The sequence below is a fragment of the Bombina bombina genome, chromosome 2 (genome assembly GCF_027579735.1).
Source record: "Bombina bombina isolate aBomBom1 chromosome 2, aBomBom1.pri, whole genome shotgun sequence".
NCBI classification, from domain to species: domain Eukaryota; kingdom Metazoa; phylum Chordata; class Amphibia; order Anura; family Bombinatoridae; genus Bombina; species Bombina bombina.
In genome coordinates, this window is record NC_069500.1 from 136,673,502 (window position 1) to 136,693,408 (window position 19,907).

Sequence of the window (19,907 nt, forward strand, 5' to 3'; positions counted from 1 at the left end):
AAGGCAACTGATAGAAATAGCCTTCTTCACTATGATAGTGCTCATCCACTACCCCTTGTAAAATCTCTCCCACGAAGCCAAATGCTTCGGGTTAAAAGGATTGTTGATGATCCTGATAAATCTATGACTAGACTGTCTGAGATGGGGGAAAAATTTATTCAAAGAGGCTACCCAGCGAAGCTGGTACAAGATACCATACAGACAGTGGCTGCTATTGATAGAGACACGCTATTTAAAACCAAATCCTCTCATGATAAGGAAAAGAGGTTGGTTTTTGTCTCGAGCTATTGTAGACAAAGTCAGCAAATTACTCGAATTATTCGCAAACATTGGGCTATTCTACAAAACTGTATACCTAATGTTGAGGAGTTCTGCCATTACCCAATGCCAGCATATAAACGTAACAAGAGCCTGAAGGATTCACTTGTTAAGGCCGATGTGGGCCCTGGCAGATCACCTCAACAGGGATACATTACAAAAAAAATTTGGGCTGTTTTCCCTGTTTGGGTTGTGTAAACTGTGGTTCCATCATTAGAAGTCCACACTTTGTACATCCTCAAACTGGGTATAAATTAAAATTTAAGGATTATTACACCTGCAATACCAATTTTGTAATCTACCTGATAAAGTGTCTGTGTGGGCGTGCCTATGTAGGCGAATAAACCAGACGGGTAGGGGACCGCATCACGGAACACAAAAGCAATATTAGGTGTAAGGTATTGACTGCCCCAGTAGCATATCATTTTTTGCAAGCAGAGCATCATGTGAGCCAACTTCTCTTCCAAGTTATTGATCATGTTTAGACCCCTAGGCGGGGCGGTAACAGAACTTTGTTACTGAAACAACGTGAATCCTATTGGATTTTTAAGTTGGATACCTTGGAACCGAAGGGGATGAACCGAGAAATTGACTGGTCTATTTTCTATTGATGCCCTGCTTGCTTTTTATATATATATGCATATGTGTGTGTATATATATATATATATATATATATATATATGTGCGTGTATCTATGTATATACATATGCATTTTTTTGGGTTACAGTGAGTTATCACTCTCCGTTCCCCCCATATGTATATACTTTCTTCAACTTAGAGAAGAGCTACTAAATTGTTTTCCAGCAATTGCAGAGTGAACTATAATGCAAATATGTATTTTAGAATATGATTGAATTTTCTCTATGTCTGTATGTAATATCATCCTGATTGGATGATATAAGTATGGAAATATTCTCTTGAGGCCTCCTTACATTTTAATTTTTGTTTTTAATTTGCATGTCATGCCACCCTTGACCAGTAGAGGTCAATATAGTAGTGATATCAATGGGCCAATGTCATTATAAAATATTGAAAGAGTTAATATGATGGAGCAATTACCTGGCCGAGCCTATTTAAACAGGTGTGGTGTGTGTGTTTGTTATCACATGACTAAGGGGTACTGACGAAACGTTGTGGTTTTCTGTGTCTGATCCTGTTTAAATAAAAATTTGGGATTCTAATCAAGAGGAGTTACCCTTGTTCTTTTCTCCAACATAGGTGTGTCCGGTCCACGGCGTCATCCTTACTTGTGGGATATTCTCTTCCCCAACAGGAAATGGCAAAGAGCCCAGCAAAGCTGGTCACATGATCCCTCCTAGGCTCCGCCTACCCGAGTCATTCTCTTTGCCGTTGTACAGGCAACATCTCCACGGAGATGGCTTAGAGTTTTTTAGTGTTTAACTGTAGTTTTTATTATTCAATCAAGAGTTTGTTATTTTAAAATAGTGCTGGTATGTACTATTTACTCTGAAACAGAAAAGAGATGAAGATTTCTGTTTGTATGAGGAAAATGATTTTAGCAACCGTTACTAAAATCCATGGCTGTTCCACACAGGACTGTTGAGAGGAATTAACTTCAGTTGGGGGAACAGTGAGCAGTCTTTTGCTGCTTGAGGTATGACACATTCTAACAAGACGATGTAATGCTGGAAGCTGTCATTTTCCCTATGGGATCCGGTAAGCCATTTTTATTCAGACAGTAAATAAGGGCTTCACAAGGGCTTATTAAGACTGTAGACATTTTCTGGGCTAAATCGATTCATATATTACACATATTTAGCCTTGAGGAATCATTTAATCTGGGTATTTTTGTTAAATAATATCGGCAGGCACTGTTTTAGACACCTTATTCTCTAGGGGCTTTCCCTAATCATAGGCAGAGCCTCATTTTCGTGCCGGTATTGCGCACTTGTTTTTGAGCAGCATGACATGCAGTCGCATGTGTGAGGAGCTCTGATACATAGAAAAGACTTTCTGAAGGCGTCATTTGGTATCGTATTCCCCTTTGGGCTTGGTTGGGTCTCAGCAAAGCAGACACCAGGGACTGTAAAGGGGTTAAAGTTAAAAACGGCTCCGGTTCCGTTATTTTAAGGGTTAAAGCTTCCAAATTTGGTGTGCAATACTTTTAAGGCTTTAAGACACTGTGGTGAAATTTTGGTGAATTTTGAACAATTCCTTCATACTTTTTCGCAATTGCAGTAATAAAGTGTGTTCAGTTTAAAATTTAAAGTGACAGTAACGGTTTTATTTTAAAACGTTTTTTGTACTTTGTTATCAAGTTTATGCCTGTTTAACATGTCTGAACTACCAGATAGACTGTGTTCTGAATGTGGGGAAGCCAAGGTTCCTTCTCATTTAAATAAATGTGATTTATGTGACACTGAAAATGATGCCCAAGATGATTCCTCAAGTGAGGGGAGTAAGCATGGTACTGCATCATTCCCTCCTTCGTCTACACGAGTCTTGCCCACTCAGGAGGCCCCTAGTACATCTAGCGCGCCAATACTCCTTACTATGCAACAATTAACGGCTGTAATGGATAATTCTATCAAAAACATTTTAGCCAAAATGCCCACTTATCAGCGTAAGCGTGACTGCTCTGTTTTAGATACTGAAGAGCATGAGGACGCTGATGATAATGGTTCTGAAATGCCCCTACACCAGTCTGAGGGGGCCAGGGAGGTTTTGTCTGAGGGAGAAATTTCAGATTCAGGGAAAATTTCTCAACAAGCTGAACCCGATGTGATTACATTTAAATTTAAGTTGGAACATCTCCGCGCTCTGCTTAAGGAGGTATTATCCACTCTGGATGATTGTGAGAATTTGATCATCCCAGAGAAACTATGTAAAATGGACAAGTTCCTAGAGGTCCCGGGGCTCCCAGAAGCTTTTCCTATACCCAAGCGGGTGGCGGACATTGTAAATAAAGAATGGGAAAGGCCCGGTATACCTTTCGTCCCTCCCCCCATATTTAAAAAATTGTTTCCTATGGTCGACCCTAGAAAGGACTTATGGCAGACTGTCCCCAAGGTCGAGGGAGCGGTTTCTACTTTAAACAAACGCACCACTATACCCATAGAAGATAGTTGTGCTTTCAAAGATCCTATGGATAAAAAATTAGAAGGTTTGCTTAAAAAGATGATTGTTCAGCAAGGTTACCTTCTACAACCAATTTCATGCATTGTCCCTGTCACTACAGCCGCGTGTTTCTGGTTCGATGAGCTAGTAAAGGCGATCGATAGTGATTCTCCTCCTTATGAGGAGATTATGGGCAGAATCCGTGCTCTCAAATTGGCTAATTCTTTCACCCTAGACGCCACTTTGCAATTGGCTAGGTTAGCGGCGAAGAATTCTGGGTTTGCTATTGTGGCGCGTAGAGCGCTTTGGTTGAAATCTTGGTCAGCGGATGCGTCTTCCAAGAACAAACTCCTTAACATTCCTTTCAAGGGGAAAACGCTGTTTGGCCCTGACTTGAAAGAGATTATCTCTGATATCACTGGGGGTAAGGGCCACGCCCTTCCTCAGGATAGGTCTTTCAAGGCCAAAAATAAACCTAATTTTCGTCCCTTTCGTAGAAACGGACCAGCCCCAAGTGCTACGTCCTCTAAGCAAGAGGGTAATACTTCTCAAGCCAAGCCAGCCTGGAGACCAATGCAAGGCTGGAACAAGGGAAAGCAGGCCAAGAAACCTGCCACTGCTACCAAGACAGCATGAAATGTTGGCCCCCGATCCGGGACCGGATCTGGTGGGGGGCAGACTCTCTCTCTTCGCTCAGGCTTGGGCAAGAGATGTTCTGGATCCTTGGGCACTAGAAATAGTCTCCCAAGGTTATCTTCTGGAATTCAAGGGGCTTCCCCCAAGGGGGAGGTTCCACAGGTCTCAATTGTCTTCAGACCACATAAAGAGACAGGCATTCTTACATTGTGTAGAAGACCTGTTAAAAATGGGAGTGATTCATCCTGTTCCATTAGGAGAACAAGGGATGGGGTTCTACTCCAATCTGTTCATAGTTCCCAAAAAAGAGGGAACGTTCAGACCAATCTTAGATCTCAAGATCTTAAACAAGTTTCTCAAGGTTCCATCGTTCAAAATGGAAACCATTCGAACAATTCTTCCTTCCATCCAGGAAGGTCAATTCATGACCACGGTGGATTTAAAGGATGCGTATCTACATATTCCTATCCACAAGGAACATCATCGGTTCCTAAGGTTCGCATTCCTGGACAAGCATTACCAGTTTGTGGCGCTTCCTTTCGGATTAGCCACTGCTCCAAGGATTTTCACAAAGGTACTAGGGTCCCTTCTAGCGGTGCTAAGACCAAGGGGCATTGCAGTAGTACCTTACTTGGACGACATTCTGATTCAAGCGTCGTCCCTTCCTCAAGCAAAGGCTCACACGGACATAGTCCTGGCCTTTCTCAGATCTCACGGATGGAAAGTGAACGTGGAAAAGAGTTCTCTATCTCCGTCGACAAGGGTTCCCTTCTTGGGAACAATAATAGACTCCTTAGAAATGAGGATTTTTCTGACAGAGGCCAGAAAAACAAAACTTCTAAACTCTTGTCAAACACTTCATTCCGTTCCTCTTCCTTCCATAGCGCAGTGCATGGAAGTAATAGGTTTGATGGTAGCGGCAATGGACATAGTTCCTTTTGCGCGCATTCATCTAAGACCATTACAACTGTGCATGCTCAGTCAGTGGAATGGGGACTATACAGACTTGTCTCCGAAGATACAAGTAAATCAGAGGACCAGAGACTCACTCCGTTGGTGGCTGTCCCTGGACAACCTGTCACAAGGGATGACCTTCCGCAGACCAGAGTGGGTCATTGTCACGACCGACGCCAGTCTGATGGGCTGGGGCGCGGTCTGGGGATCCCTGAAAGCTCAGGGTCTTTGGTCTCGGGAAGAATCTCTTCTACCGATAAATATTCTGGAACTGAGAGCGATATTCAATGCTCTCAAGGCTTGGCCTCAGCTAGCAAAGGCCAAGTTCATACGGTTTCAATCAGACAACATGACGACTGTTGCGTACATCAACCATCAGGGGGGAACAAGGAGTTCCCTGGCGATGGAAGAAGTGACCAAAATCATTCAATGGGCGGAGACTCACTCCTGCCACCTGTCTGCAATCCACATCCCAGGAGTGGAAAATTGGGAAGCGGATTTTCTGAGTCGTCAGACATTACATCCGGGGGAGTGGGAACTCCATCCGGAAATCTTTGCCCAAATTACTCAACTGTGGGGCATTCCAGACATGGATCTGATGGCCTCTCGGCAGAACTTCAAGGTTCCTTGCTACGGGTCCAGATCCAGGGATCCCAAGGCGACTCTAGTAGATGCACTAGTAGCACCTTGGACCTTCAAACTAGCTTATGTATTCCCGCCGTTTCCTCTCATCCCCAGGCTGGTAGCCAGGATCAATCAGGAGAGGGCGTCGGTGATCTTGATAGCTCCTGCGTGGCCACGCAGGACTTGGTATGCAGATCTGGTGAATATGTCATCGGCTCCACCATGGAAGCTACCTTTGAGACGAGACCTTCTTGTTCAAGGTCCGTTCGAACATCCGAATCTGGTCTCACTCCAGCTGACTGCTTGGAGATTGAACGCTTGATCTTATCAAAACGAGGGTTCTCAGATTCTGTTATTGATACTCTTGTTCAGGCCAGAAAGCCTGTAACTAGAAAAATTTACCACAAAATATGGAAAAAATATATCTGTTGGTGTGAATCTAAAGGATTCCCTTGGGACAAGGTAAAGATTCCTAAGATTCTATCCTTTCTTCAAGAAGGATTGGAGAAAGGATTATCTGCAAGTTCCTTGAAGGGACAGATTTCTGCCTTGTCTGTGTTACTTCACAAAAAACTGGCAGCTGTGCCAGATGTTCAAGCCTTTGTTCAGGCTCTGGTTAGAATCAAGCCTGTTTACAAACCTTTGACTCCTCCTTGGAGTCTCAACTTAGTTCTTTCAGTTCTTCAGGGGGTTCCGTTTGAACCCTTACATTCCGTTGATATTAAGTTATTATCTTGGAAAGTTTTGTTTTTGGTTGCAATTTCTTCTGCTAGAAGAGTTTCAGAATTATCTGCTCTGCAGTGTTCTCCTCCTTATCTGGTGTTCCATGCAGATAAGGTGGTTTTACGTACTAAACCTGGTTTTCTTCCAAAAGTTGTTTCTAACAAGAACATTAACCAGGAGATAGTCGTGCCTTCTTTGTGTCCGAAACCAGTTTCGAAGAAGGAACGTTTGTTGCACAATTTGGATGTTGTTCGCGCTCTAAAATTCTATTTAGATGCTACAAAGGATTTTAGACAAACATCTTCCTTGTTTGTTGTTTATTCTGGTAAAAGGAGAGGTCAAAAAGCAACTTCTACCTCTCTCTCTTTTTGGATTAAAAGCATCATCAGATTGGCTTACGAGACTGCCGGACGGCAGCCTCCTGAAAGAATCACAGCTCATTCCACTAGGGCTGTGGCTTCCACATGGGCCTTCAAGAACGAGGCTTCTGTTGATCAGATATGTAGGGCAGCGACTTGGTCTTCACTGCACACTTTTACCAAATTTTACAAGTTTGATACTTTTGCTTCTTCTGAGGCTATTTTTGGGAGAAAGGTTTTGCAAGCCGTGGTGCCTTCCATTTAGGTGACCTGATTTGCTCCCTCCCTTCATCCGTGTCCTAAAGCTTTGGTATTGGTTCCCACAAGTAAGGATGACGCCGTGGACCGGACACACCTATGTTGGAGAAAACAGAATTTATGTTTACCTGATAAATTACTTTCTCCAACGGTGTGTCCGGTCCACGGCCCGCCCTGGTTTTTTAGTCAGGTCTGATAATTTATTTTCTTTAACTACAGTCACCACGGTATCATATGGTTTCTCCTATGCAAATATTCCTCCTTAACGTCGGTCGAATGACTGGGGTAGGCGGAGCCTAGGAGGGATCATGTGACCAGCTTTGCTGGGCTCTTTGCCATTTCCTGTTGGGGAAGAGAATATCCCACAAGTAAGGATGACGCCGTGGACCGGACACACCGTTGGAGAAAGTAATTTATCAGGTAAACATAAATTCTGTTTTTTACTCTATTGTTGGTGAGTGTGGCAGTCACTCCAAAGGAGTACCCTCTACCCTGGGTTTATAGCTGGTGCTGGACTATATTCATTCTACAATTATTCGGATATTCATTTTTGTTTACAAATTCACATCCTTAGTTTGTAGTAATGTTATTAAAAAAACTTGAAGAGGTTCTAGCTGTATCACGTTGAATGCTGAATGCTAAATGAGATCCATGAACACCCATAGCTCTGCCATAACCTACTGCTACTGCATAATGTTTGAATGGCTCCTATTCAAAGATAGATGTATTCTCAGTTTTTTTTATTAAACCTCTTAACGATGGCCCAGGTACAGGGTTTGTCAGCCGTCATTCACATGCCCTCTTATCTGGCCTTTTTTTATAGTGCAGGTCAGCAAGAACTACATGCCTCTGGAAGTGATGCATTCAGTACTAGTGCAGCATCGCTGCTGTCAGAAAAACTCCTTAACAACTTCGCGACGTACAGGGTACGTCAGACATTAAATGGTTAAACAGTCTTCCTTATCAAACAGAGCTTCAAGCTATACAGCCCAGTTTACTAGAGAGCTTTACCATAGACGCACTGAAGCTACTATACTCTAAAGCTCCCTCTACAGGTGTATTGGGATCACTTTTCAATACATTGCAATAACAATAGAATTTTTTTGGCTCTTTCCCGCACCTGCAAACATATTTTCGGATCTTCTCTAAAAGAGAAGTTTTGACTTTTCAAATGCAACACCACAAGGCACTTGATAAAGCCTTGAAATGTAATTTTGAATATCTATTTTGAAACAATTTATTATCTTTTACATGTGCAAAGTACTCTGAAATTGCCACAGGAAACATTGTTCTTGATTCATAAAACTTCATTACTATTGTATAATGCATCTACAGCAGACAGGGCAACACATATGTATATGTGTTGAGTACATCATATCCTATACAGCTAAGGGACCTGTAGTAAAAGTCATATCAATATTGAACTTCTAAACAGGATCTTACCTTTATGAACATGAATTTAACAATATAGGTACTATCACTTTGAAAGTTATGACTATGTTTAGCCTTTGAACGGAAGACATTGCATCCATGAAGGTGGTCATGAAGGTACAATCTTGTTTGAACCTCTTCTATGAAGGTACAGTATTGCAATGAAGTGGGTTCTTCATGCTTTACTGTTTTAATACTTTTAAAAACCTGTATAACAAAATATTTTAAGTACTTTTATTAGGAACAGTTGTCTCTAGCTTGTTTTAAGATCACACAAAACTGAAAACGGTGCTTTAACATTAAAAATAAATAGTGTTAAAAGAATACTTGCCAAAGATTTAAAGTGACAATATAGCAATTGTGCTCAGTATGCCCATCATGCCAATATGCCCATCACACCAACATACAATTGGCATTCAGATGGTTTTGTAGTGCTGTGGCTGGATATTTATTGCAATTGGTTGCTATGGAAATTAGAATAGCAGAATCCCTTTTAAAATCTTGGTTATGTACCCTTAGGGCTAGATTTACTAACACCCGAACAGACAAGGACGGACATCTTCACCGCTGTTCGTCCGGCATTGCAATTAGCAGGCAGCAAATTTATCATTGCACTTTTTTTTTGTCTCAGGTTGTCAATCAGGTTGTCAATCTTTATAGGTGGCATATAGGTTAAGAAACAGCGTTCTAATGACCTATATTTGAAGCTTCTTAAATGGAGCCCTTAGTGACAATCAAGACAGTGTGAGTGTGATATAGAATCAAACATTCACATTAAGAGATTAATACATGCCATTTGTACATGTTGGGTTCATGATGTGACTTTTGCAGTATGCCCAGCTGGCCAAGGTACAAATGGCCTTCAAATGGTTAATCAGTGATGAGGATAAAGTAAAAATTAAACTTTTATGATGTATACACAATTTTAAAGGGACATTAAACACTTGACTGCTAAAAATAATTCAAACTAACTTCTATTGTGTAATAATAAAAAACTGAGTACAGCTCTTTATGCTGTAACTTCAGCTTACACAAAACATTTCAAGAAAATTGTTTCTATTAATATACATATCTAGGGCTTGATGCAGCTATGTATGCCGCCATATTTTAACAGCACAGGAGTCACATGACACACACTTCATATCTCCCTAGAGTACCTATAATGTGTGCATATGAAAAACACAGCAGCAGCAGCACTCAATGTTATGCAGACAGAGCTTGTCCTGCAGTTTATGTTATAAATCTGTTACAGGAATAAAACATTTTATTATTATGTTTTTCTATGCAAACAAAGCTTACTTTTTCAAACGTTACCACTGACATTCCTAATGTGTATGACTGTACATAGCACTTGGCAGGGTTATAAATGTAAATCATTCTCTTCTCTGAGTCTGACAAGCTCCGGTCTGGAGAGGGAGGGGCCGAGAGTGGGAGAGAGAGCAGAGAGACTCCGTGAAGAAAATAGACTAAATAACTCATGCTGCAAATACTTTTTACTGGAGATTTGTTCTATGCAATATTTTATTTTCATACATCTGCATCACATATATACAGTAATATATGTAATGCAGATGTATGAAAATGAAATATTGCATAGAACAAATCTCCAGTAAAAAGTATTTGCAGCATGAGTTATTTAGTCTATTTTCTTCACGGAGTCTCTCTGCTCTCTCTCCCCCCTCGGCCCCTCCCTCTCCAGACCGGAGCTTGTCAGACTCAGAGAAGAGAATGATTTACATTTATAACCCTGTCGAGTGCTATGTACAGTCACACACATTAGGAATGTCAGAGGTAACGTTTGAAAAAGTAAGCTTTGTTTGCATAGAAAAACATAATAATAAAATGTTTTATTCCTGTAACAGATTTATAACATAAACTGCAGGACAAGCTCTGTCTGCATAACATTGAGTGCTGCTGCTGCTGCTGTGTTTTTCATATGCACACATTATAGGTACTCTAGGGAGATATGAAGTGTGTGTCATGTGACTCCATACTTTTTAATGATTTTTATCAGGTGTTTAGTCTCCCTTTAAACAACTTTCCAATTCACATCCATTATCTAATTATAAACAATCTTTTTATATGCACAATTTCTGAGTCACCAGCTTGTGTAAGATTCACAGAATATACATGTATGCATTTTATGATACTGTTACATGATTCAGTGGGAAGAAATTAGAACTATCTTTGACAGTTGTCAGAACATATCTACTAGTCATGTAAAATTCAAAGTGCTTTTGTATTTTCTATTCATTATGCATTAATTGATTATGCTATTCTACTGTGGTCCTTTAATATCACACATGTAACTAATCATTTCCGATCCACAAAAAAGGGTTAATTCAAAATAACTTTACTTTAACCTCAAGAGGTGTGAATGCACTATTGTATCTGTCAGTTTTGGGTGACCGCCAAGTTTTAACACAAAAAGGTATTTTGGAAGCTTTTCTGTTGAATAGGCGTTTGCGACTGCAGGCTTTTAATGCACAAATCTATTTTGCATTGTAATCTCCTCAGAAATTTGACAACCAATTTGGGAGGAAAATCAAAATCCATTTCGGGAGCAAATTACCAATAGATTGTCATCAAACCCATTGCTACAAAAATCTTGTCACATTTTATTATTATTATTATTATTATGATCAGTTATTTGTAGAGCACCAACAGATTCTGTAGCGCCATAACATAGGTATAATATGCACAGGTAGCACTTATAAGAGAAACTGGGCAGAAGGTCCTGCCTAGAGTTGCACTGCTGTAAATCAGCTGGAGTCGGAGGCTTACATGCTAAAGGGGTTCAACGGGAATGACAAAAAAGGTGAGGAACTGAGGTAAGAAAAGGTTAGCGTACATTGTATGCACACCTGAAGAGTCTTTATGGAGAGCTTGAAACTTTGAAACCTAGAGAGTAATTAAGATGCATATATATGACTACTTAAGTATGCTCTCATGAAAAGGAAATAAGTTTTAAAAAAAAGAAAACCAAATGAAAGAGGTACATTTGATTAAATTAGAAAGATTTTTTTTTAATTGTACACACCATCTGTATAATAGTTACATTTTGACAGCCATATCTTTTTAAGGAGGTATTAAAGATAACAATTTCAGGTTGTGAGAAAAGTTTACCATTTAAATAACTTTTGTATTGTATATAACACAAATAAATCTATATTTCATTACAACAAAGCCTACAGCATTATCTTTGAGAAATCATTTTGTTAAGCACAAAAGTAAGTTTTACATGTTAATATTTTCACATATTGTTAAAAATATAATAATGAGGGAGGAGGGAAAAACCTTTCTTTGCTTTGTTTACTCTGAAATTTGCCATTATGACACACTAATATTAAGTTTGGTCTAATAGTTTATCTTTTCTTTCTGCAGGCTAGCATTCAAAGTCTAAACCTAGTTGTAAATGGTAGACTTCATAGTGAAAATCCTATGATTGTATTAAACAAGGAGAGTGAAATTTATGAGGTATGTGCATATATTTTTTAAGAACAATTTTTATGTTAGCAGTTAAATTGTAAATGTAATTCCATATACACAAAACACTGTAACATGACATGCATTAGTCAGTTTTAAAGTTATCGACCAGTAAAAATAGTATATGCAGATTCCAGTTTTACCAAAATTAAATCTAAAAATGAAGTGGTCTATACTGTACTTCCCATTATTAAAAGAAATAGATACGATGGGCAAGGTATTTCATTTTGCGGGTGGACAGGATTTACATGTTGCGAACCTGTCCACATCTTATTGCAAATTAGGGGGCAAATTTGTTCCCCATATTTATGAATCTGGGGGGTGATTTTAATCCACCAACTCCAGTTTGGCAGAGATGCTTTATGAAGCAGTGATTTAAACTGCTGCTTCATAAATTTCAGTTGCAGGCTCAAATGAGCGAGCCTGCAACTGATCGTGGCATTTACCTCATAATAAATCTTGCCCATAGTATAGCTTTAGCTTTCAGTAGTAACTGGCAAGCCCTACACTTGAACTGCACAAAAGTACAGAGGCCTAAGCATTAAACCAGCTCTTAAAATGATGGTAAATCCAAGCGTATAAAAAACTCTAGGATTTACCATGGTGACGGTAAATTCTAGCGTTTGTTATACGCTTGGATTTACCATCACTTTACGTAACAAAGAAAGATGTTGTTAAAATTCATAGTAAGTTCTAATACTACCACCAACCTTTTTTTTTTTTTTTTTTTAAATAGTGACACCTTTTAGATGCCTTACAACAGCTTTTAGGCAAAACTCAATGTGGAGAATGAAAAACACATGATCCTTTGGACTGTTAGCCCATACCCTAATGACATGGCCCCAAACCACAATTAATTCCTAAACCACAATTAACCTGACTGCAGTAAAAAGGCTTTCATGATCCCCAAAACAAATTTCCTACCAAAACTGAAACCATATTTCAATACTGAGGGGCCTATTTATCAAGCTCCATATGGAGCTTGACGCCCGTGTTTCTGGCGAGTCAGACTCGACAGAAACACAAGTTATGGAGCAGCGGTCACAAAGACCACTGCTCCATAAGCCTGTCCTCCTGCTCTGAGCAGGCAGACAGGAATCGCCGGAATTCAACCCGATCAAGTACGATCGGGTTGATTGACAGATTGGCCGTGGGTCTGCAGGGGTGGCGTTGTACCAGCAGCTCTTGTGAGCTGCTGGTGCAATGCTGAATACGGAGAGCATATTGCTCTCCACATTCAGCGATGTCTTGCGGACCTGATCCTCACTGTCGGATCAGGTCCGCAAGACATTTGATAATTCGGCCTCATAGTCCATTTTTTGGCTGAAGAATTTTCTGCCTTTAGTTTGTTCTAGTCATGCAAAGAGGGTCATTGTTACCCTTGGCATGTTCTATTAACATGCACTAACACTAAGCACTCCCCACTCATGAATCTTTTGAAGCACCAATACAGTTATGGGAATCTGGTAAATCACTGAAACTGCATCTCAGCTAAACTCATGCTATGTATTTTTGCTGTCTAGATCTCTGCTTAATGGATGAGGTTGCCTGAACTCTAACTACAATTTTTTTCCCCCATTTGTTATAGACAATGATAAAAATTTCAAAAGAGCTTGAACATGGAAGAGTGCCTATATGGGTTATTCCATTAAGTATTATTGTTGGACTTCTGATATTGGCCCTTATTATATTTGCACTTTGGAAGGTATGTACATTTTAAAAAAAATGATGACACTTGTACGCAGACTAAAACAATGAGCTAAATTATCATTATTTTATTTACTTCTAATCCATTGCTGCATAAATACATTTAAATTAAATTACAAGCCATATAAACCCTAAGAGGCCTATTTATCAAGCCGTCTGTCACGAATACCTCAGGATTAAGCTAAGAAAGGGTTAATCTAAGAACAGTGTTTGTTTTTTAAAAATAGCTGTGTCCTGGGTTTGTGTTTCTTTGAAGTGCCAGGAGCATCATAAATGCTTGGCAGTGTAAACAGGATAGAATTTTATGGCTTAGACTGTCAGGAGAATACATGATACAAAACAGGGCCTCAGTCACAGAAAACTGATAAGGTCACTAAAAGGACATTGGTATTATGTGTATATGTGTTTAAAACTGTTATGGCATTAAGTGAAGGGAAATCTGTCATATCTGGTATCAAATTGATTCTCCCAATGAAACCAAGAGAGGACCGGTCAGTATATCTGACTATAGAGTGGCCTATCAGAAATTATAATGGGTTCTATAATTTCAGGCAAAAAACTTAGGCCTAGATTTGGAGTTTGGCGGTAGCCGTGAAAACCAGCGTTAGAGGCTCCTAACGCTGGTTTTAGGCTACCGCCGGTATTTGGAGTCAGTAAAAAAAGGGTCTAACGCTCACTTTTCAGCCGCGACTTTTCCATACCGCAGATCCCCTTACGTAAATTGCGTATCCTATCTTTTCAATGGGATCTTTCTAACTCCGGTATTTAGAGTCGTGGCTGAAGTGAGTGTTAGAATTCTAACGACAAAACTCCAGCCGCAGAAAAAAGTCAGTAGTTAAGAGCTTTTTGGGCTAACGCCGGTTCATAAAGCTCTTAACTACTGTACTCTAAAGTACACTAACACCCATAAACTACCTATGTACCCCTAAACCGAGGTCCCCCCACATCGCCGCCACTCGATTACATTTTTTTAACCCCTAATCTGCCGACCGCCACCTACATTATACTTATGTACCCCTAATCTGCTGCCCCTAACACCGCCGACCCCTGTATTATATTTATTAACCCCTAACCTTCCCCCCACAACGTCGCCGCCAGCTACCTACAATAATTAACCCCTAATCTGCCGACCGCAAAGCGCCGCCACCTACATTATAGCTATGTACCCCTAATCTGCTGCCCCTAACACCGCCGACCCCATTATTATATTTATTAACCCCTAATCTGCCCCCCTCAACGTCGCCTCCACCTGCCTACACTTATTAACCCCTAATCTGCCGAGCGGACCGCACCACTACTATAATAAAGTTATTAACCCCTAATCCGCCTCACTAACCCTATAATAAATAGTATTAACCCCTAATCTGCCCTCCCTAACATCGCTGACACCTAACTTCAATTATTAACCCCTAATCTGCCGACCGGAGCTCACCGCTATTCTAATAAATGCATTAACCCCTAAAGCTAAGTCTAACCCTAACACTAACACCCCCCTAAGTTAAATATAATTTAAATCTAACGAAATTAATTAACTCTTATTAAATAAATTATTCCTATTTAAAGCTAAATACTTACCTGTAAAATAAACCCTAATATAGCTACAATATAAATTATAATTACATTGTAGCTATTTTAGGATTAATATTTATTTTACAGGCAACTTTGTAATTATTTTAACCAGGTACAATAGCTATTAAATAGTTAAGAACTATTTAATAGCTAAAATAGTTAAAATAATTACAAATTTACCTGTAAAATAAATACTAACCTAAGTTACAATTAAACCTAACACTACACTATCATTAAATTAATTAAATAAAATATCTACAATTACCTACAATTAAACCTAACACTACACTATCAATACATTAATTAAATACAATATCTACAAATAACTACAATGAAATAAACTAACTAAAGTACAAAAAATAAAAAAGAACTAAGTTACAAAAAAATATATATATTTACAAACATAAGAAAAATCTTACAACAATTTTAAACTAATTACACCTACTCTAAGCCCCCTAATAAAATAACAAAGACCCCCAAAATAAAAAAATGCCCTACCCTATTCTAAATTACTAAAGTTTAAAGCTCTTTTACCTTACCAGCCCTGAACAGGGCCCTTTGTGGGGCATGCCCCAAGAAGTTCAGCTCTTTTGCCTGTAAAAAAAAACATACAATACCCCCCCCCCAACATTACAACCCACCACCCACATACCCCTAATCTAACCCAAACCCCCCTTAAATAAACCTAACACTAAGCCCCTGAAGATCTTCCTACCTTGTCTTCACCATACCAGGTTCACCGATCGGTCCAGAAGAGCTCCTCCGATGTCCTGATCCAAGCCCAAGCGGGGGGCTGAAGATGTCCATGATCCGGTAGAAGTCTTCATCCAAGCGGGGCAGAAGAGGTCTTCCATCCGATTGAAGTCTTCATCCAAGCGGGGCAGAAGAGGTCTTCCATCTGATTGAAGTATTCATCCAGGCGGCATCTTCTATCGACATCCATCTGGAGCGGAGCGGCAGCATCCTGAAGACCTCCGACGCGGAACATCCATCCTGGCCGACGACTGAACGAAAAATGACGGTTCCGATCAGCCAATAGAATGCGAGCTCAATGTGATTGGCTGATCGGATCAGCCAATCGGATTGAACTTGATTCTGATTGGCTGATGGAATCAGCCAATCAGAATATTCCTACCTTAATTTCGATTGGCTGATAGAATCCTATCAGCCAATCGGAATTCGAGGGACGCCATCTTGGATGACGTCATTTAAAGGAACCGTCATTCGTCGTTCAGTCGTCGGCCAGGATGGATGTTCCGCGTCGGAGGTCTTCAGGATGCTGCCCCTCCGCTCCAGATGGATGTCGATAGAAGATGCCGCCTAGATGAAGACTTCAATCGGATGGAAGACCTCTTCTGCCCCGCTTGGATGAAGACTTCAATCGGATGGAAGACCTCTTCTGCCCTGCTTGGATGAAGACTTCTACCGGATCATGGACATCTTCAGCCCCCCGCTTGGGCTTGGATCAGGACATCGGAGGAGCTCTTCTGGACCGATCGGTGAACCTGGTATGGTGAAGACAAGGTAGGAAGATCTTCAGGGGCTTAGTGTTAGGTTTATTTAAGGGGGGTTTGGGTTAGATTAGGGGTATGTGGGTGGTGGGTTGTAATGTTGGGGGGGTATTGTATGTTTTTTTTTACAGGCAAAAGAGCTGAACTTCTTGGGGCATGCCCCGCAAAGGGCCCTGTTCAGGGCTGGTAAGGTAAAAGAGCTTTAAACTTTAGTAATTTAGAATAGGGTAGGGAATTTTTTTATTTTGGGGGTCTTTGTTATTTTATTAGGGGGCTTAGAGTAGGTGTAATTAGTTTAAAATTGTTGTAAGATTTTTCTTATGTTTGTAAATATTTTTTTTTTTTTGTAACTTAGTTCTTTTTTATTTTTTGTACTTTAGTTAGTTTATTTAATTGTAGTTATTTGTAGATATTGTATTTAATTAATGTATTGATAGTGTTGTGTTAGGTTTAATTGTAGGTAATTGTAGATATTTTATTTAATTAATTTAATGATAGTCTAGTGTTAGGTTTAATTGTAACTTAGGTTAGGATTTATTTTACAGGTTATTTTGTTATTATTTTAACTAGGTAACTATTAAATAGTTCTTAACTATTTAATAGCTATTGTACCTGGTTAAAATAATTACAAAGTTGCCTGTAAAATAAATATTAATCCTAAAATAGCTACAATGTAATTATAATTTATATTGTAGCTATATTAGGGTTTATTTTACAGGTAAGTATTTAGCTTTAAATAGGAATAAGTTATTTAATAAGAGTTAATTTATTTCGTTAGATTTAAATTATATTTAATTTAGGGGGGTGTTAGTGTTAGGGTTAGACTTAGCTTTAGGGGTTTAAAAATGTATTAGAATAGCGGTGAGCTCCGGTCGGCAGATTAGGGGTTAATGTTTGAAGTTAGGTGTTGGCCATGTTAGGGAGGGCAGATTAGGGGTTAATACTATTTATTATAGGGTTAGTGAGGCGGATTAGGGGTTAATAACTTTATTATAATAGCGGTGCGGTCCGCTCGGCAGATTAGGGGTTAATAAGTGTAGGTAGGTAGCGGCGATGTTGTGGGGGGCCGATTAGGGGTTAATAAATATAATATAGGGGTCGGCGATGTTAGGGCAGCAGATTAGGGGTACATAGGGATAATGTAAGTAGCGGCGGTTTACGGAGCGGCAGATTAGGGGTTAATAATAATATGCAGGGGTCAGCGATAGCGGGGATGGCAGATTAAGGGTTAATAAGTGTAAGGTTAGGGGTGTTTAGACTCGAGGTTCATGTTAGGGTGTTAGGTGCAGACGTAGGAAGTGTTTCCCCATAGCAAACAATGGGGCTGCATTAGGAGCTGAACGCGGCTTTTTTGCAGGTGTTAGGTTTTTTTTCAGCTCAAACAGCCCCATTGTTTTCTATGGGGGAATCGTGCACGAGCACGTTTTTGAGGCTGGCCGCGTCCGTAAGCAACTCTGGTATCGAGAGTTGCAGTTGCGTTAAATATGCCTCTACGCTCCCTTTTTGGAGCCTAACGCAGCCATTCTGTGGACTCTCAATACCAGAGTTATTTTAGAGGTGCGGCCAGAAAAAAGCCGGCGTTAGCTACGCGGGTCATTACCGACAAAACTCTAAATCTAGCCGTTAGTTTACTGAAGGTCATAAAGACAGGGGGGTTTCTTAGCCCGCCCAGGAGGGTGTGGTCAGGCAACCTGATCTATGGAAAAGAGGTATAAGAATCTTTTTTCAACTCTGAGAGTCATTCTTACAAGGGGAGCTGTTCTGCAGAGTAAGAATCCATCGCTTCATGCCAGCCCCTGGCACAGATCTTGAAAGTAGGAAAGTATTCAATTCTGTTTTTCTCCTTTTTTTTTTATTTTAAAACACTGTTTGCTAATGTGTCATTTTATTTGTACCAACTTTTTTTTATTAATAATGCATTGTGCTTAATATTTTTGGCATAATAAATAATTATTTTATTAAGTTTGGCCTTTGTCTAATAATTGAACCACGTTACTGAAAGAGACTGGAATATTAGAACTGTATAATTTAGGTTATTTTTCTGCTACATTGTACTCAGAGAGTTAATGTGTAAGTCTGGGGTTTTTTCTTAGGATTTTCCATTTAATAAATTCTAAGTGGTGGCAGCTAGCTATAAGTAGTTTAGTGTGGGTGGCATTAAAAGGGGAGTTTTGGGCCATTTCTTTTACGTCTAGTTCAGACTGGAGAGTGTTGATAACCCTTGCACCCACTGAACTAAATCACAAGCTGGCCTGGTGTGGCTAGATTGTGACCTATCAGTGAGAGTAGAAGGGGTCTGATAACCCTTTCTGTGCCAAATAAGTGACTGGCGCAGGGTTGGATAACCTTGGTTCGTCACACCGTCAACCGCAAATACGCTGGAATTCCACAGCGTAATTGTGGAGAGCCTGATTCGCCTTATTTATCAAAGCCTACAGACCGGCAAAAGTTGAAATCTGTGACGTAACATACGATCCGCCGGTCTCAGTCTGACACAGATCGATGCTTACGTCATTACAGATGTTCCGAATGCAAATTCAGCACTATCTGACAACTTTTGCTAGTTATCAACTTTCTAACAGCTACGCTCGCCACTATTCCGGCCCAGCGTACCTGGTTTTCAATCCGCCGCCCTGGAGGCTGCGGATGCCATAGGAATCAATGGGAGTCTGAAAGCAGCGAAAGCTCATGTTCGCTGCTGCCCGATATCCCATTGATTCCTATGGGAGAATAAAAGTTATGTTTACACCTAACACCCTAACATAAGCCCCGAGTCTAAACACCCTTAATCTGCCGCCCACGACATCGCCGCCACCTACATAAAAGTATTAACCCCTATCCCGCCGCTCCCGGACCCCGCCGCCACCGAAATAATGAATTAACCCCTATCCCGCCGCTCCTGGAGCCCACCGCAACTAAATAAAGTTATTAACCCCTAAACCCCTGGCCTCCCACATCACTACCACTTACTCAACCTATTAACCCCTAAACTGCCAGCCCCCCACATCGCCATAAACTAAATTAACCTATTAACCCCTAAACCTAACAACCCCTTAATTTTACATTAAATATTAACTCATCCCTATCTTATAATAAATTAAAACTTACCTTTAGATTTAAATTAAATTATATTAAACTGATAATTAACCTACCCTAACTATTATACTAAAATTAGATTAAACTATATTAAACTAATAATTAATCTACCCTAACTATTATACTAAAATTAGATTAAACTATATTAAACTAATAA

General features: G+C 40.0%; 1 protein-coding gene across 1 annotated transcript in view; it reads left to right on the top strand.

The window, feature by feature from the left end:
* ITGA1 (integrin subunit alpha 1) overlaps positions 1-19,907 on the top strand; it is a 359,476-nt gene that overhangs the window by 317,834 nt on the left and 21,735 nt on the right. Inside the window, exons 28-29 of the mRNA XM_053701263.1 lie at positions 11,766-11,858; positions 13,456-13,572. Of these exons, the coding sequence (XP_053557238.1) occupies positions 11,766-11,858; positions 13,456-13,572 (210 nt within the window). The remainder of the gene's footprint in view (positions 1-11,765; positions 11,859-13,455; positions 13,573-19,907) is intronic.